The sequence below is a fragment of the Ochotona princeps genome, chromosome 8, assembly GCF_030435755.1.
Source record: "Ochotona princeps isolate mOchPri1 chromosome 8, mOchPri1.hap1, whole genome shotgun sequence".
NCBI classification, from domain to species: domain Eukaryota; kingdom Metazoa; phylum Chordata; class Mammalia; order Lagomorpha; family Ochotonidae; genus Ochotona; species Ochotona princeps.
This window is the reverse complement of record NC_080839.1, coordinates 65,876,611-65,893,282: the sequence shown is the minus strand read 5'-3', so window position 1 is coordinate 65,893,282 and position 16,672 is coordinate 65,876,611. Positions and strand designations below refer to the sequence as shown.

Sequence of the window (16,672 nt, the reverse complement as noted above, 5' to 3'; positions counted from 1 at the left end):
CAACTGTTTTCAACTTCACTGAGTTCAACCTTCTGGTGACTCCATAATTTTCTTACTTCTTCAGGGTCTCTTCCTCTGTTCAAATGTTGAGAGCTCAACGTTATCATGATTCTTGTGTCAAGACCTTTAGCTTCCTGTCATTCCCTCTTTGCCCATAAACTCCAAACCTATATGAACCATAATCCCAATTTTCACTCAAATAGTTCAATATGGTAGAGTAATATATATATAAATATATAATATATATAAATATATATATATAACTAGGCATGCTGTATTCAGTTTATTTTTTTTTAAAGATTTTATTATTATTGGAAAGCCGGATATACACAGAGGAGGAGAGACAGAGAGGAAGATCTTCCATCCAATGTTTCACTCCCCAAGTGAGCCACAACGGGCCGGTGCGCGCCGATCCAAAGCCGGGAACCAGGAACCTCTTCTGGGCCTCCCGCGCGGGTGCAGGGTCCCAAAGCATTGGGCCATCCTCGACTGCTTTCCCAGGCCACAAGCAGAGAGCTGGATGGGAAGTGGAGCTGCCGGGATTAGAACCGGCGCCCATATGGGATCCCGGGGCATTCAAAGGTGAGGACTTTAGCCGCTAGGCCACGCCGCCGGGCCCACTGTATTCAGTTTAAATCCATGACCTCAAACTTGAAATAGGTATTCAATGACACTCAGCACCTGCTCTCCTGTACTAAACTCGCCCATCCTTACCCTCAATGGGATGCCTACTTCTCTCTCCCTTGAAACTTTATCCATTCTCCTCACTACTTATGAAGCTATCAAATTGGAACTCCTTATCTTTCCATCTCAAAACCAATAAAATTCCCAGTATTGACGCCCCTCTTCTTCTCACATAGGTTGAGTTATTCCATATCCTAAACTATCCTGGAAGAATCCTTGTGATAGGGGCTGACAGTGTTGTGCAACCAGTTAAGCCTCCACTTACGATGCTGGCATCCCTTGTTGGAGCGCAGTTTGAGTTCTGGCTGCTTCACTTTCCATTCAGCTTTCTGTTAACATGCCTAGGAAGGCACTGGGACATGGCCCAATTACTTGGGCCCCTGCCATGCATGTGGAAGATCCAGATGGAGTTTCGGGCTCCTGGCTTTGTCCTGGACAAGCCCCAGCCATTGCAGCCATTTGGGGAATGAATCAGCAGATGATCACTCTCTTGGTCTCTCCCCTGTTACTCTACCTTTCAAATAAATAAAAAATTCTTTTTTTTTTTTTAAATATATTTTTATTTTGAATTTTGAATTGTGTGGCACAATTTTGTGTAGGCTGGGATTTCCGCCCCCCCAATTCCCACCCCCGTCAGATTTTTCCCATTTTGTTACAATAGTGTAGTTCTTCATAAGGAATCATAATTCTATCAGTCTCTTATTTACGTGTACCCCAAAATAAATAAAGAATTCTTTTAACAGTCAAACTGGCTTATGAAAGAACTGGCACTCCATTATAGGATGCCAGCATTGCAGACAGTCTTAACCCGCTGCAGCCACAATGCCAACTCCTGATTTTAAATCTTAAAGCTGTCACACTTAACAGGATTGACAGATATGACAAAAGATGCTTATCTTTTTCCATGTTATTACTTTTATTTAACCCTTTGATCTGTGCTCTTAATTCTTTATTAATCAAGGCTGTCCTCTACCAATTACCACTTTAAATATCCAATTTCAATCTCTTTCTCTTTTCTCCTCCCATCATCCCTCCCTCTTTGCTATCTCTATCAAGTCTTTTTTAATTCAAAAAGTTTTTTCTTTGAGACCGTGTTTCTTCTCACTTGGCCATCCCTAATAGTTGCTCAGATTCAATCCTTCAATTCCCATCCATTCCTGATTCATTGCAGTTCTACTCATCACTCAACTGAAATGGCCCGTTGGACAGGGTCTCCAAGGTCTCCTTGACAGGTTCAATGGATATCTCTCAGTGCTAATGAACTCATCACTTTGTATCATGTTACATGATGACTGCACAGGCCTCTTTCTTGCCTTCCACGTCAGACTCCTGACCTGATACTACACATTTCATATCCCTCTGTTTTCCTAAATTAACTCTTATTAAGGTATCAATAAGCAGTGAAAAAATCCTGGAAGGCAGGAAAGCAGAAGAAAGAAAGTAAAACAAGAGGCAAGAACAATCTGCTGGCCTGTGGAGACTCAAACCTGAGTTGAAAAATCAGCATGAGTGAACAGTCAACAAATCATCACGGAGTGACATTTGACAAGTGGAGAAACTTGGGGTTTCAGTTTCTGTGAAATTTGCAGCAAAAAGTAATAAACCAGAAAATCTGGTTATTCATGCTAAAACTAGAAAGGGTAATATAAAAGACCCCTGCCTTAGTATTTTTCCAACTGTCCCCATCTTAGCCTCAGTAACAAGAGACTGGTTCCAGTGCTACGACACAGCATGTTAAGCTATCACTTGTCATCAGCATCCTGTATCATTCTGCTGCTCCAGTTCTGATCCAGTTTCTACTAATGTGATTAGGAAGGCAGCACAAGATGGCCCAAGTGCTCAGGCTACTGCCACCCATGTGGGACAGTGCATGGGCCCTAGTTTCCACATGGCTTAGCAGTGACTACTGGAGTCCCTTTGGAGAGTAAGCCAGCAAGTGGAAGATATCACTTTCTCTCCTCCTCTCTCTGTTTTTCTGCCTTTCAAATAAAATAAATTTTAAAGAATCAACATGTGGCATATATAAAGAATTAACTTAAACAATATTAAAATGTTAAACATTAAAATAAGAACTGAGTATATTAAATGTTTAGTGTGCTATCCACGGTAAAAGAAACATACACACAATTTTAACATCTTTATCTGAATGGTGAGCACATCTAAATATGAAGCCTGATAAGGAGACTTAACGGCTTAATAAAATTTTCCTTATAACAGTATTAGAACAGCCTGATATATACATAACTTAATCCTGCTGAGATTTCATAGTTTGTTTTATTTCGAACAATGATTTTCACTGATATGATTAATTTTATTGTTTATTCCTAATTAAATTAGCGATTATGCGACCAATTAATTCACAGAGAAGACTGGGCAAGTTTTTAAAAATAAAGATTTATTTATTTGGAAGTCAGAGTTACAGATAGAGAGGGAAAGACAGAGAAAAAGAACTTTCTTCTGATGTTCATGCAACAGCCAGGGCTGGGTGAGACTGAAGTGAGCAGCCAGGGCTTCACCCAGTCCTCCCCCATGAGCGACAAGGGCCCAGACAGTACAGTCATCTTCCTCTGCCTTTTCCCAGGCCAGCAGCAGGGTGCTGGGTCACAAGTGGAGCAGCAAGGACAGGAGCCAGCACTCACAGGGGATGCCACTGTCACAGGCAGCGGTTCCATGCACTATGCCAAAATGCCCGCCCCACAACTGGGTAAACTTAGGAAGTGACTTGGGCTTCACATGAGAAAGCTTACTGTGGCAATCCTCCCGATTTCTGGCATTAGACTCAAACAGGCGACTGGACAGCAGAGGGTTTGTAAGCAAGCAGAAAGAAAGGTTTATATTGTACATGTTATTTCAAGCAAAGGTACTCAGATAAAGGCAAAGAATAGTCTAGTTAAAAAAAAAGAAACAGTAAAGTAACTAAAAAACAGGAGCGAGATATTAGAAAATAACCTTAAGTAAGAGGAAGAGGTTGTTGAGACAGCTTAGCAGAGACAAAAGGCACTGAAGAACAGAGTCATCCAAACTCCCACACTGCAAGATAAGGCAGATAAAAAGCCAATTAAACTATGCACAGGTTTAAAAATAAAAGGTAGGGAAAGTGTCAGACCATTAATGACACATGACATCTTGTTCAAGGTGTACTATGAACATCAAATCATTCACCTCAAATTTCCCTGCTTTAACCAAAGCCTTCACAGCATTGTCTTCGTCATTCTGTGCCAATAAAATCTTAAATAAGTCAGCAAAATTAAACCATAGGAAAAGATGGCTTTCTCACTGGAAAGTTAAGTATTACTCTATGCCATGGAAACTCCCTGCTTAATTGGCAAAGGAGTAACTGAGGCTCTTCCCAAACGTGCATGATGTGCCAGGAGCCTAGTTTCCGGGTCTGACTGCTTCTCTCCTAGGTGCATAACTCACCCTGCACGGACCGCCAAGCATGCCAGGTGTGTTGGCACTCCGCTCGGCCACTGCAACCATTGTCACGAGCGGAACTCTTCAGGCAGGTTCTAGTACCAAATTATGTTCTGGATTTCACTGATTATTGCATTAGCTGATAGAGTTAAGTTAGAATACATTATAACAAAGAAAGTAAAACGGAATTTAGTACCACTGGAACTGTCTTAAGCTGTCCATATTTCCCGTTTTAGAACATGCCTGACACCACGTTGCTGGCTGAGGTCAGTTCTGCAATGCCAACAAAGGCAATTATTCTGAAATGGATGGATGCCAATAAAAACCAGCACACACTGGATAATATGGCAAATGATGTGCTTAGTTATGACACAATATTTGTAACAGAATATTAAAAGCAATTAGAAACAATCTTGAAATTGTGGTACAGTTAAAATAAAAGATGAAAATGAAATACCTATCATAGTAACAGTTTATGTACTAATTCTTTTAAATCAAAATAAGAAAGGTAGGAAGGCAGGTATCTAAAATTAGATATGATGGAAAACAAATACCTTTAGTTGATTGTTAAATGAATCCATTTCTGATAGCTTAGATGCAGTTTCTTTTTCAAGAGCGTCTAATTGTTCTTTAAGTCTTTGGCATAATTCTTCCTTTTCTAATGATTTTTTCTGAAGTAAACTGATCCCTGAATCTGAAACACAAACACCATGCATTTTATATTTGATATAAGCTCCTGTGTCATTATCAGTATGTTATTCACTGTCTTATCAATTGAGACGTTCATGTTCTAGCTCATTCTCTACAGTGTCCATGACAGTCCACATCACAGCTACTTCATAACTGTTTCCCATTTGTGATTAACATTTGGGCTGTTTCTAATTTTCCACCATTACATAAAAATGTTGCAACAAATATCTTCATACATACTAATCTCTAATGCATATATTTAAGAACTTTATAGAGCTTAGAGGTGAAAGAATTGTCACCTGCACACAGGGATAATTTTCCTTTTTCTTTTCCAATTTAAATGATTTTGCTTGTCTGGTTAATTTCTCTTGCTAGTATTTTCAGAACTGCATTTAACAGAAGTGGCAAGAAGGCACCTGTTCTAGATATCTGATGAAAAGATTCCAGTTTTCTATCACTGATCATAATGTTAGCCATGAGATTTCCCCAGACGACCTTTACTTAGAAAAATGTCTTCCTATGCCTGTTTTGTAAGGGCATTTGACTATGTCAAATACCAGCTCTTTCTCTACTGAAATAACCTGTGCATGCCTTCACTGTTTTTCTATGCACACTTTAAATTTTGACAGAAACTGACAACAAACTATCCTTTGTGAATTTATGCTACCAGCAGTACCTATTTCCATATCATCTTACTGCATATTATCAATCTTTACTCCTTTTTGCTAATTGTCAAAATGAAATCTTACTATTTTAACATACACTTTCTTGATAATGAATGCAGCTGAATAAACATCTACTTACGCATACTGATCTGTCTGAACTTCCCCTTGATCAAATTTGTTCTACTGAATTCTTAATTTTTTATTTACAGAACATCTGAATCTTTTGTACTATATGTATTTAAATTTTTTCAAATGTTTTTTTATCTATTTGAAAGGCACAGTGACAGAGAAAGACTGGAGTTACAAACATGAGACAGAAACAGAAATCTCCTGCCTGTTCACCTTTTTTAAAAATAAATTTTAAGACTTTTTTTTTTTAATTGGAAAGTCAGATTTACAGAGAGTAGGAGAGACAGAGACAGATCTTCCATCCGCTGGTTCACTCTCCAAATGGCCACCAATGGCTGGAGCTAAAGCTCATCTGAAGCCAGGAACAGGGTCCCAAGGCTTTGGGCCATCCTCTACTGCTTTCCCAGGCCTCAAGCAGGGAGCTGGAAGGGAAGTGGAACAGCTGGAATACGAACTGGTGCCCATATGGGATCCTGGAGCATGTAAGACGAGGACTTTAGCCACCAGTCCTGGTTCACTTTTCAAATGCTGGCAACAGCCAGGGCTGGACCAGGATGAAGCCAGGGAGCCTGGAACTCCTTTTGGGTCTTCCACATGGGTGTCAGGGGCACAAGTACTTGAACCATCATCTGCCACCTTCCAGGATGCATTAGAAGTTAGATCATATAGTAAAAGAAATCGGGACTCAAACTGGCACTCAAGATACGGAATATGAGAGGCTGGCATGAGGCTACCCTCCCTCTGCCTGACAGCATCAATATCGCATATGGGTGCCAACTTGTGTCCCACCTGCTCCACTTCCCAACCAGCTCCCTGCTTATGGACTGGGAAAGCAGTGGAGGATGGCTCAAAGCCTTGGGACCCCACATGCTTCTGTAAGATCTTGAAGAGGCTTCTGGTTTGCTTTGGATCAGCTCGGTTCTGGCTGAGTCATTTGGAGAGTGAACCAGTGGATGGAAGATCTTTCTGACTTCTCTTCTCTTTGTAAATCTGCCTTTCCAAAAAAAAAAAAAAAAAATTCTTAAAAAAAGAGAAAAAGACATGGGTTATGCCCAGTCAGGTCTCCCATGTGGGTACAGGGTCCCAAAGCTTTGGGCCACCTCTGCTGCTTCCCCAGGATGTGAACCAGCACCTATATGGGATGCCAATGCATGCAAGGCAAGGATCAGCCTGTTTAGTCATTACACCACTCCGTAAGTTTCTCAATCTTACGTCATTAAATCTATGTTTTCCTTTACAGCTTTGCATTTGAAGAAACTTCTCATACATTAAAGTTAATAACATTTTCCTTTTAGAATATTTTGCTTACTCTTTTATGTTTGGCCTTTTATGTATATTACCTAGAACTTATTTTTGTATACAGAAGCAAAGACTTTCCCTATATCCCTTATAGGTAATCAATACATAAAGGCTCCTCCTTTCCCCACTGATGTTTTTTTTAAAGATTTATTTATTTTTATTACAAAGTCAGATATACAGAGAGGAGGAGAGACAGAAAGAAGGATCCTCTGCCCGATGATTCACTCCCCGAGTGACCACAATGGCCGATGCTGTGCTGATCCGAAGCTCGGAGCCAGGACCTTCCTCCAGGTCTCCCATGCGGGTGCAGGGTCCCAAAGCTTTGGGCCGTCCTTGACTGCTTTCCCAGACCACAAGCAGGGAGCTGGATGGGAAGTGTTGCTGCAGGGACTAGAACCGGCGCTCACATGGGATCCTGGCGTGTTCAAGGCGAGGACTTCAGCCACTAGGCCACGCCGCCGGGTCCCCCACTGATGTTAAATGTGTATTCTATTCTTACCCTCAATTGTCAATCCACATAGCTGTCTTTCAAGACTCTCCATTTGATTCAATTGTTTATTTCCTATTTCTAATCACGAATGTAATATTTTAAGTACTACAGTTTTCACATCTTGTGTTTTGATATCTGACAGGGCTAGTCTTCCACTCCCACTAATGTTTTTAAAGTCTTGTCTAATTTTGTACACTTTCTCTTCTAGGTTAATGTGTAAATTATCTTGCCAAGTTTCCTGTAAAGAAATGTGACTAAAACTAAATACATACATCAATTAGGACTGAACTGATACTATATTGATATATATTAATGAGATACTTCACCAAGAAACATAAAATATTTCTATTTAGTAATCTTTCACGTCTATCAGTAAAGTCTTACAATTGTGCATTTGTTACTTGTTCATAACACTGAACGTCACTTATATGAGCCCTGCACTGGGTAACTGGAAGACACAGAGACCCTGTGGGAGCACAATGGACTTCAGAATCAGACAGATGTGAATCTGAGGGCACTTCTCTGCCATTTTGGATAAATCTATTTAACTACTGTGCGCCTCAGCTTACCTAAGCTGCACAACGAGAAAAACCCATATCAAAGGGTTGCTGCATGAATTAAAGAAACTAATTCATGAAAACTGCCCAGCGCAGTGCTTGGCACATGTTTGGTAATCTTAAATGGTTACTATAATGAGAAGTAATTGAAGGTAGATAAGATAGCTTAAGTCCCAAACAAAAGCTTCCTAGGTTGAACTCAATTGCCAAACAAGTAAATGTTAGCTGAATTGGAACACGCTCTACAAAGAGTCACTCTGCTAGGGCCACATTGATCTTTGTTTGCAGTCAATATATTCTGGGTACGGTTATCTCTCTCACAGATAGACCATTCTGTCCAATCAGCTTTATCAATGGCCTCTTACACATCTTCTGCTTGCTTTTCCTTTTTGCTCCTTGGCCCTGTTGCTCAGGTTGGTACAGCATAGCTGAAGCATGGCTGAAGAGGAGGGAAATTATTGCTGGGACCTGCTGAGCAGCCACGCACTCTCAACAAGGGTCCGCATGCAGACAGATCCTCTGTGGCTGTCACTTCGGGCACCTGAATTAGCCAGTTCTGACACAACATCTGCAAGCTGACTTTTTTTAAAATTAACCTTTTTTCCCCCTATTATATTATTATTGGGTTGCTACGGGCTATATTTTCTTTTTAGTTTCTTGGTTAGTACCTGGGCAAAAAAGACAAAACCAAGCCCCATATTCCCATAGATTACCTTGGAATACTTTGTTTCACAGGTGTCAAAGGACCAACTTAGCAAATTGTTTTGATAGAATCCAAGTTAGAAGACACAAAGGGTCTCATCTAGGTTATGGCAGTTGCTAAGCCTCCTACAATCTTAAACGCAGCCCCCAAATAGTCAAGTTTCTTCCTGAAAGGCTCTTTCCAATTAATTCAGAATTTTGTCACAATGCATGGTCTTGCTTAAGAGCCACAATAGCCATTAAACATTTTGACTGATAACTGAATTGTATAAATAAAAATATTACGGATGGGGATTTTAATCAATTATGAATCTGTTCCATTTACTTTTAATTACTAAATTATTCTAGCATCTGTGATATTTTTCGTATTTTAAAATTCTAAATCTATATCCAAAAATGTTATTTATAACATGTTACACTATTTTTAGAAACAGAATTATGACTACTAAAGCAATTTAAAATAGAAATAAGAAGATAAAACAAACCTTAGAGACTTACCAGGTGTGTTATTGAGCTGCATATTTTTAATTCTTTCATTTAATAACTGCTTCTCAGGTACCAGATAGGTAAGTTTATTTTGATATTCCTTACAAAAAGAAAAGGTAGTACCTGATTAAAACTCTGGAATTGTATCCAATAATTTTTTGAAAACTTAATCTGTTTTGAAAATTACCATAGAGGAAACACATAGTTGTAAACTGCTTACAACTTCTGAATTAACCAGAATGTAATTATGCATAATTTAAAAAACAAATGTGTAAGCATAGCTTCATTTATGAATGATGGGCTGAAACTAACAGGCAGTGAAGAAAGCCTCTGTGGAAGTGGTATGTCTAGCAGCTTCCAATTTCTCACATATTGCCGGATGACAGAGTGCAGAGACTAAGTGGTGGCTTTAACCCCTGTGTGTGGAAATCCTAACACTCTACCATCTGTGTACGTGTCAGGAGGATTCAATGGTAACAAACAGGAAAGCAGATTTTGGCTTTTGTTTTATCTTCTGGAGCGAAGAGTCCACACAGTAAGAGAAACAGGGTAAGGCGACTCTGAAAAAAGCAGAACTGGATGAGGGACTCTAGAAAAGCAGAATGCTTCCAGAGCTTGTATTCTGCAAACAATAAGCCAGACCCTGCCACTGCACAAAGAGGAATTTCCACATCCCTGAGGGATATATTCAACATCATCACTGCAATTCTAGAAATAACCCAAAGTCAAAACTTCCCGAAATTAGTGGAAATAATGTTTCTGAAGTATATGTTCTAGTCAAATGCTAGTGTCCCCTATAACGTTCTCCTGACTCCCACCTAACCCCCGAACAATAGTGTTCAGAGCTAAGACATCAGAGGTGGTCAAGCCATGAAGGGTCTGCTCTCATCAGTCAGGTTAATCCCCATAAAAAAGGCGCTGAAGCAATGACTGTGTGAGGATGCCGTTTTTGAAGCAGGCAAGACACTGCTTAATCTGCTGGCCCTCTGAGCCTTGGCTGCTTGGCCCAAGAACTGTGATGATGTCTGTTTATAAATTACCCAGTCTTAGCTGTTCTGTTACAGGAGGGACAAGTATGCAAATAACTTATTTTTAAAATAAAAAAGTGATGATTTAAGAAGTGACAAATGTCTACTTCTGTATAAATATTTAAGTGGAGTTACCTAGCAGAGTTACAGCAGGTCTAAAGACTTCTTGAAATTAAAAAATGCGTGTATTTATGAGAAATCTTCAAAAGTTTCATGGAAAATATACAATATGAATAAAATATGCATGGATTTCAAATTTTCTTTTTGTACCAAAATAAATTCATTCTAACTTGTAATACATGTCTGAACACAATCCAGCTTGAAGTTCCAAGAAAGGTTAAAACATAAGTTTGAAAAAAGCCCCTATGAAAGAAACACGATTTCTTTTAAAATGGAAGTAAGAACACACATGAAATTTATAGTGAAGCCTGGTTGGAATAATGGTGAAATCACTTTAAATTTTTGGAACAACTGTAAAATCACTGAAATTTTACAAAAAGTTTACTGAGACAATGCCCACGAGGAAATCAGCAATTTACCAATGAGCAACTCAATTTTAGAAGGGACAAAACAGTGTTGCAGAAGCAGGCCACAACATCAGACCATGACAGCAATCTTCTGGTACGCTAACAGAAGAGGACCAACAATGAACAGCAGAAACAAACACCACAGACACCTCAATGGTTCAGCTTACACAATTCTGACTGAAAAATTATAGAGTGGGGTAAGTTTTCTGCTTGATGGGTGGCAAAGCTACTGTGCTCTTACCAACTGCAGAAAAGAGCAGCGTTTCCTATGGGAAGTTCAGATAAGGAGGGGGTCAAGATATCAAAGCATTTCTTGGAAAAACTGGAACAGGAGACGAAACATGGCTTTCCCAGGATGATCCAGAAAGCAATGCACAGAGCAACAGCTCCCAAGTAGCAGAGGTGGCCCAGGCAGGGCAGAAAGGAAACTCGTTATGAGCTAAGGGCATGACAACAGTCTCCTGGGCCTTTATGGCTCATTTTCTGGAAAGCCAAAGGTAATTAATATCTTCTTATTGTGACAGCATTCTGAGAAAGTTAGCCAAAGGGGCCACAAACGAAGCTAGCCAGGGAGAGGCACTAAGTCACCACAAGAAGACTCTTGCTCAGTCCTCTCATCGAAAACAACAATTCTGCAAGAGCTGATACGGGAAATGACAGTCCTGACTCGGCTCCTTTTGACTTCCTTGCTTTTCTAATCTTAAAAACAATCATAAAGAGCATCCAATTTCTGTCAGCTAACTAAGCAAAAAAGACTACACTGACATTGCTAAACATCACTTACCAAAGTGTCTTGAATTTGATGAATCTTAAGCTGAGAAAAAGGTTTTGTCACTCATTTTTACCTTATCAATTTTTCATAAACACTCTGAAATCCTCTCACATTTTACAGGCCTAGCAGAGATCCAAAGGTGTTAACGACCCTCAAAGTGAAGCTACTGTATTAGAACTAGCAACATTCGCACATGCTTTCTTTATATTTCCTACAGGACAGTTAAGCAGCACAGCATTCACCTGAAATTCTTGTTGGAGTTGTTTGATTTCCATAATTTCCAAGTCACATTGCTTATCCAGAACTTCCAGTTCGGTCTTCTGAGTCTGCTTTCTGAGTCTGACATCTTGAAGTCTGCCTGAGATCTGTTGATGTTTGCCATTCTATGGGAAGATCAAATAAAAATAAGGTAACATAAAATGTTAGTAGGAAGTGTTCCTACCTGGACAGTAGTATTTTTAGTTACATTTCTAAATGGCACATATCATTCACAATGAGTCTGAAAAATGCCTAAAGCTAAATAGAGGGGCCACTGTTGTAGCACTGCCAGTTAAGTCGCTGCCTGTGACACCAGCATGCCAAGCGGACACCAGTTTGAGCCCTGGTTGCTCCACTTTGGAACAGATGTCTGCTAATGCACCCGGAAAAACAGCGAAGGATGGTCCAAGGAATCAGGCCTTTGCCATCCACCTGGGACACCAGGATGGAGTTCCAGGCTCCTGGCTTGGGTTTGGCCCAGCCCACACCATTGTGACCAGCTGGGGAGTAAACCAGTGGAGGGAAGACAGATCTCTCTTTCTCTCCCTGACTAACTCTTTCAGATAAATAAATGAATCTTTCAAAATAAGTTACTAGATAAAACTGAGTATATATTTTGCAGCTGTGACTGTTAACAGTTAATTGGAAATGCACCATTCTTAGAAATTAAAAACACATGTTAAAGATGGAAATGATAATTACCTTGAGTTGATCATTACACATGTATCAAAGTATCATTGTACTCCATAAATATGCATAATCATTATGTGTTGACTAAAACTTTTAAGAAGAAACAAAACAAGAAACTCCCACTAGGAAGTTTCCAAAATTTCCCCACTTGGCCCACTCCCACACCCAGATTTCATGCATGACAGTGGGTGCTAGGCCTTTACCTGGCATAGTCTTCCTGTCCATCTTGGCCTTTGGATGAGCTAGTGAATGCTGCATACTGCCCACCCCCAACACATACCCTATTTTAGGATGCACATGCAGGAGCTGCAGCCTGGACCTGGCCAGCCTATTCTTGTTCCCACTACCTGTAAATGTTGGTGGGTTCTGTGGTCACATCTAGCTCAGCCCATCTCCACTTCAACTCTTGAGTGTACTAGCGGGACTTGTATTTCCACAGGGTTGGGCCCACATATCCCCCACAGAATCTACCCCTGGACCTGGTTCTCTTGCATGCTGGTTAGTGTCATGGCCCTGCCTAATGTGACCTGTCCCATTCCTGCACTCAGTCAGGTACTGTAATCTAGTCCCTGCTAGACAGGCCCTCAGGCCTAGCTTTTGCATGGTCTGTTGTGTGGTGAAGAGCAATGTTCTCTGTGGACAAGCTCATCTCATGACTCCCAAGTAGGCAGGTGATTGGTCTGATCCATACACAACTTCTGGTCTCTCCCCTCCAAACCACCAGGTCTCAGCCCTCTCACTTACCTGCAATTACAGTGGCCCTGTCATTAGAAGTCCCTCCGGATTCATTCCTCACCTACAGGGATGGTGGCTTTATCCATGGATGTCCTTAGGCAGTAATTCCACAACCCCAAGTCCCCAGCGCTCACCATCAGTTGCCCAGCAGGTGGAGCCCAGCACCAATTGGTGTTCTGTCCACCCTAGCAAAGATGGCCCCAGTTGCTCCGAACCAGCCAGGCTAGGTCACGCCCCCTGACCCCAACCAGCTAGAAGTGGCTGATGAGGTGAGGGGTCCCAAAACAATCAATCGTAAGGTATTCTCCCATCATATTTTTGAGAAAAAAAATATAGTCAAGATGATTGTTCAGATAGATATCCAAGTAGTATAAAGAATTTAAAAAGAGTTTAGTTGAAGTTTTGTAGTATCATGGTATAATTAATAATTATGGTAAGTATTCTTGTCCATTTGAAGGCAATAAAACATTATTGTTATTTCTTTGAAAAGCAGGGGAAAAAAACCAGATTATCAAGAGAGAGCTCCCATCCACTGGTTCACTCTCCAGATGCCCACACTAAAAATATGCCTTGCCTAGAAGCACACACATGACCCAAGAGCATGTGAACGGAGACTAAGACAGATTCGCAGCATTTTGAGACTGTATCTTTTTAAGGAAACTAGACTTTCTAGTATGTTAAAAAGACGTATGAATATATGACTGCAGTGAAACATAACTGATGTGCATTCAAACCCTAATTATACCTTCAATTCTAGTATCATTTAGATAAACTTCACTTAACATTAGCCATACCAGTGCTTCCAACTCAAGATGAAGACTCTTCTTCTTAGAGCTGAGCCTGACAATTTCTTCCTGTTCTCTATTCTTCTGACTGAGAAGTTCCTGTCGACGAATTCGCTCCCATTCTAAACGGCGTTGTCGTTCAAGCTCTTGTTTTGCTGCCTGAAAATAAGGAAGTAACAATAATTTTAAAATTAAACACTCAGCATCATTCAAAACCCGATGTGATGTCAAAGATAAAAGGGAGGTCGTGCTAGGATTTAGTGTGCTATCATACCTCAGGCTATCTGAGCAAAGCTGGTTTTATCAATGGAGCTAAAATAAAGACTTCCACTAAAGTAGCTTCATCCATAAGACATGTATTGCCTTGAAGGAAAATTTTTTTCTCCTAGCAAGCAAAAGAATAACTTTACAAGCGTAAGTATTAATAGGAATAATTATATCTTCATTCTGGTTACAGGGAAGGAGAAATTTCTATTTATACTATTTCACTGAACTGTGACTTACTGCATTCCACCCCTGGCCTTCCAGAGATAGGCACTGGGTCTAAGGAATCAGCTGCCTGTCAGGCTGTATCCTACACTCTAATATAAACTCTGAGATGCAGGGATGATGGCTCAGTAACTGGGTTCCTTCTGGCCTTGTGGGAGATTTGCTTTGCATTCCAAGCCTCTGGTTTTGGCCCCAGCCAGTAACTAATTGTTGGATACCTCTAAGGAGACTGATATCGCAAACATTAGAGAGAGTGAATAGTGCATGTGAATGCTTTCTCCTCACTCTCTCTTCATCTATCTTGCTTTGTCTCCAATGAATTGTGTTGCAGCGGGTTAAGCTTCCAACCGCAGTACATCATTCCACATCAGAGTGCTGACTCAAATCCCAACTGCTCCACTTTTTATACAGCTTCTTGTTTATATGCCTGGGAAAACAGCAGATGGTAACCCAAGTATTTGGACCTTTGCCACCCATGTGGAAAGAGTTTCTGGCTCCTGGCTTTCACCAGGCCCAAACTTGATTATTGTGACCATGTAGGGAGTCAATCAGCACATGAAAGATCTCTTTCTCTGTATCTCTCCCTCTCTTTTCCAAACAAGAAATTAACTCTTAAAAAAAAAAAAAAGAACTCTATAATACTAAATACATAAAAATTAAAAACAATAAATAAGGCAATCAGTCCCCCTAGGGACTGCACACAACAATACCCTAGGGACCAGTACAAGATCATCTTGCTACCTAGGAGAGTGTAGCTTACTCCAGGCCTCCCAACAAGGGTTGCACGGGCCTAGGCCCTCAGATCATCTTCCTCTGTCTTCCCAGGCACATCAGTAAGGAGATGGATCAGAAGTGGAACAACTGGGACTTGAATCAATGCGCATATGCAATTAGCAGCACTGTGAGCAGTGGCTTGCCGTCTGCCCACAGCGCTGGCTCCAGGAATGTTGTTACTCCCACTTACCAGCTCTGAAAAATCTCTTGCATGAAAGCACTTTTCTTCCCTCCTCAAGGGAAGATGCAGATTTGAATAAACAGGAATGAAACAAGGCAGAGGAAAAGGCCCAAGAAATATTTAAAAATGAATAATTTTTAAACAAATGAAATACAGTCACTTATCAGACCCAATGATGGTCTTTAGAATAAAACAACTGAAAACCAACCTCTCGCCTTTCTATCTCTTTCCTCCTTTCTTCCTCCCGTTGTCTCTCCAGTTCCCTCTGTTTCTCCAAGCGTTTTTCTAATTCAAGCTGTTTTTTCCACTCTTGTTCCTGTAATTCTCTCTGTTTTCGCTCCCACTCTTCCTTTTCTTTCTGGGCTTTCCGTTCCGCCTCCCTCTGCTGCTGCTCCATCAGCGCTTGCCGTCGCTTCTCCAGTTCCATGTTCCCCCGCTCATAGTTGGCTTTCCTCTTGTCCTCAAAAGTAACTGAATCAGGCATTAGAATGCAAGCATTCTCACACAGGAGGACTGTATAAAACCCGAAGTCTATTTTCAACACACTCATGCCTCATGATCACTTGAATTATATCCTTCTCCTAAGGATAATTTTAACTTAAGAACAAGTAGGAAAATACTCATTTTTAGGAAAACAAATGTCCAGATTTACTATCTTTGCCAATAAAAATACTGTCCGGCTGCTTCCCAGAGTTTTCTTCAGGGACAGCCAGAGTCATATGGCTATACATTTCTTACTTGAGATAATATTATCAATTTTAAAAATTATTTTAAAAGAGCTACTTTCTCTACCAATATTTAACCTTTATTTCTAGGTTAAAAGTTTTATCATAAAGTTTGACCTAATGATTCCACTTAAGGGGGAAGAGCACTTTAACTTCAATGTCTACATTCTTTCTAAACATACTCATCACCTTTTTTCTTCCTTCATATTCTTCTCATTGTGACTATCTTAACTTATTCACATGAAAATCTATCAAACTGTTTTCTTACATAGCAAATGAAACAATAGAAATGTAAAAATTCTAAATATTTATTTTCATTTCAAGATAAAATTTTAAAGAGCTCATTGTAAACATATAAGTACTATTTAGCCAATAAGTGTTACCTGGCAATTTCTTTTGAGGTTCCTCTTCATGCATTTTCTGATATGAAGGCAAAGTTCCATTAATGGAATCAATTTGTTTCATACCTCTAAGAGAGGCAAACAAACAAAAAAAACTAAGTATCATTCAAAATAGGAATCCCCAGACTAGACTACAAGATTTGCAATGATTAAGGCAATGCAGTATTTAGAAAATAGCAGGGCCTACAACT

At 40.1% G+C, this 16,672-nt stretch overlaps 1 protein-coding gene across 1 annotated transcript in view; it reads right to left on the bottom strand.

The window, feature by feature from the left end:
* ITSN2 (intersectin 2) overlaps nucleotides 1-16,672 on the bottom strand; it is a 148,264-nt gene that overhangs the window by 67,715 nt on the left and 63,877 nt on the right. The window contains exons 11-17 of the mRNA XM_058668221.1: nucleotides 16,464-16,549; nucleotides 15,564-15,826; nucleotides 13,921-14,070; nucleotides 11,686-11,826; nucleotides 9,129-9,216; nucleotides 4,653-4,792; nucleotides 3,634-3,714 (exon numbers count right to left, since the gene is read on the bottom strand). Coding sequence (XP_058524204.1) covers nucleotides 3,634-3,714; nucleotides 4,653-4,792; nucleotides 9,129-9,216; nucleotides 11,686-11,826; nucleotides 13,921-14,070; nucleotides 15,564-15,826; nucleotides 16,464-16,549 — 949 coding nt within the window. The remainder of the gene's footprint in view (nucleotides 1-3,633; nucleotides 3,715-4,652; nucleotides 4,793-9,128; nucleotides 9,217-11,685; nucleotides 11,827-13,920; nucleotides 14,071-15,563; nucleotides 15,827-16,463; nucleotides 16,550-16,672) is intronic.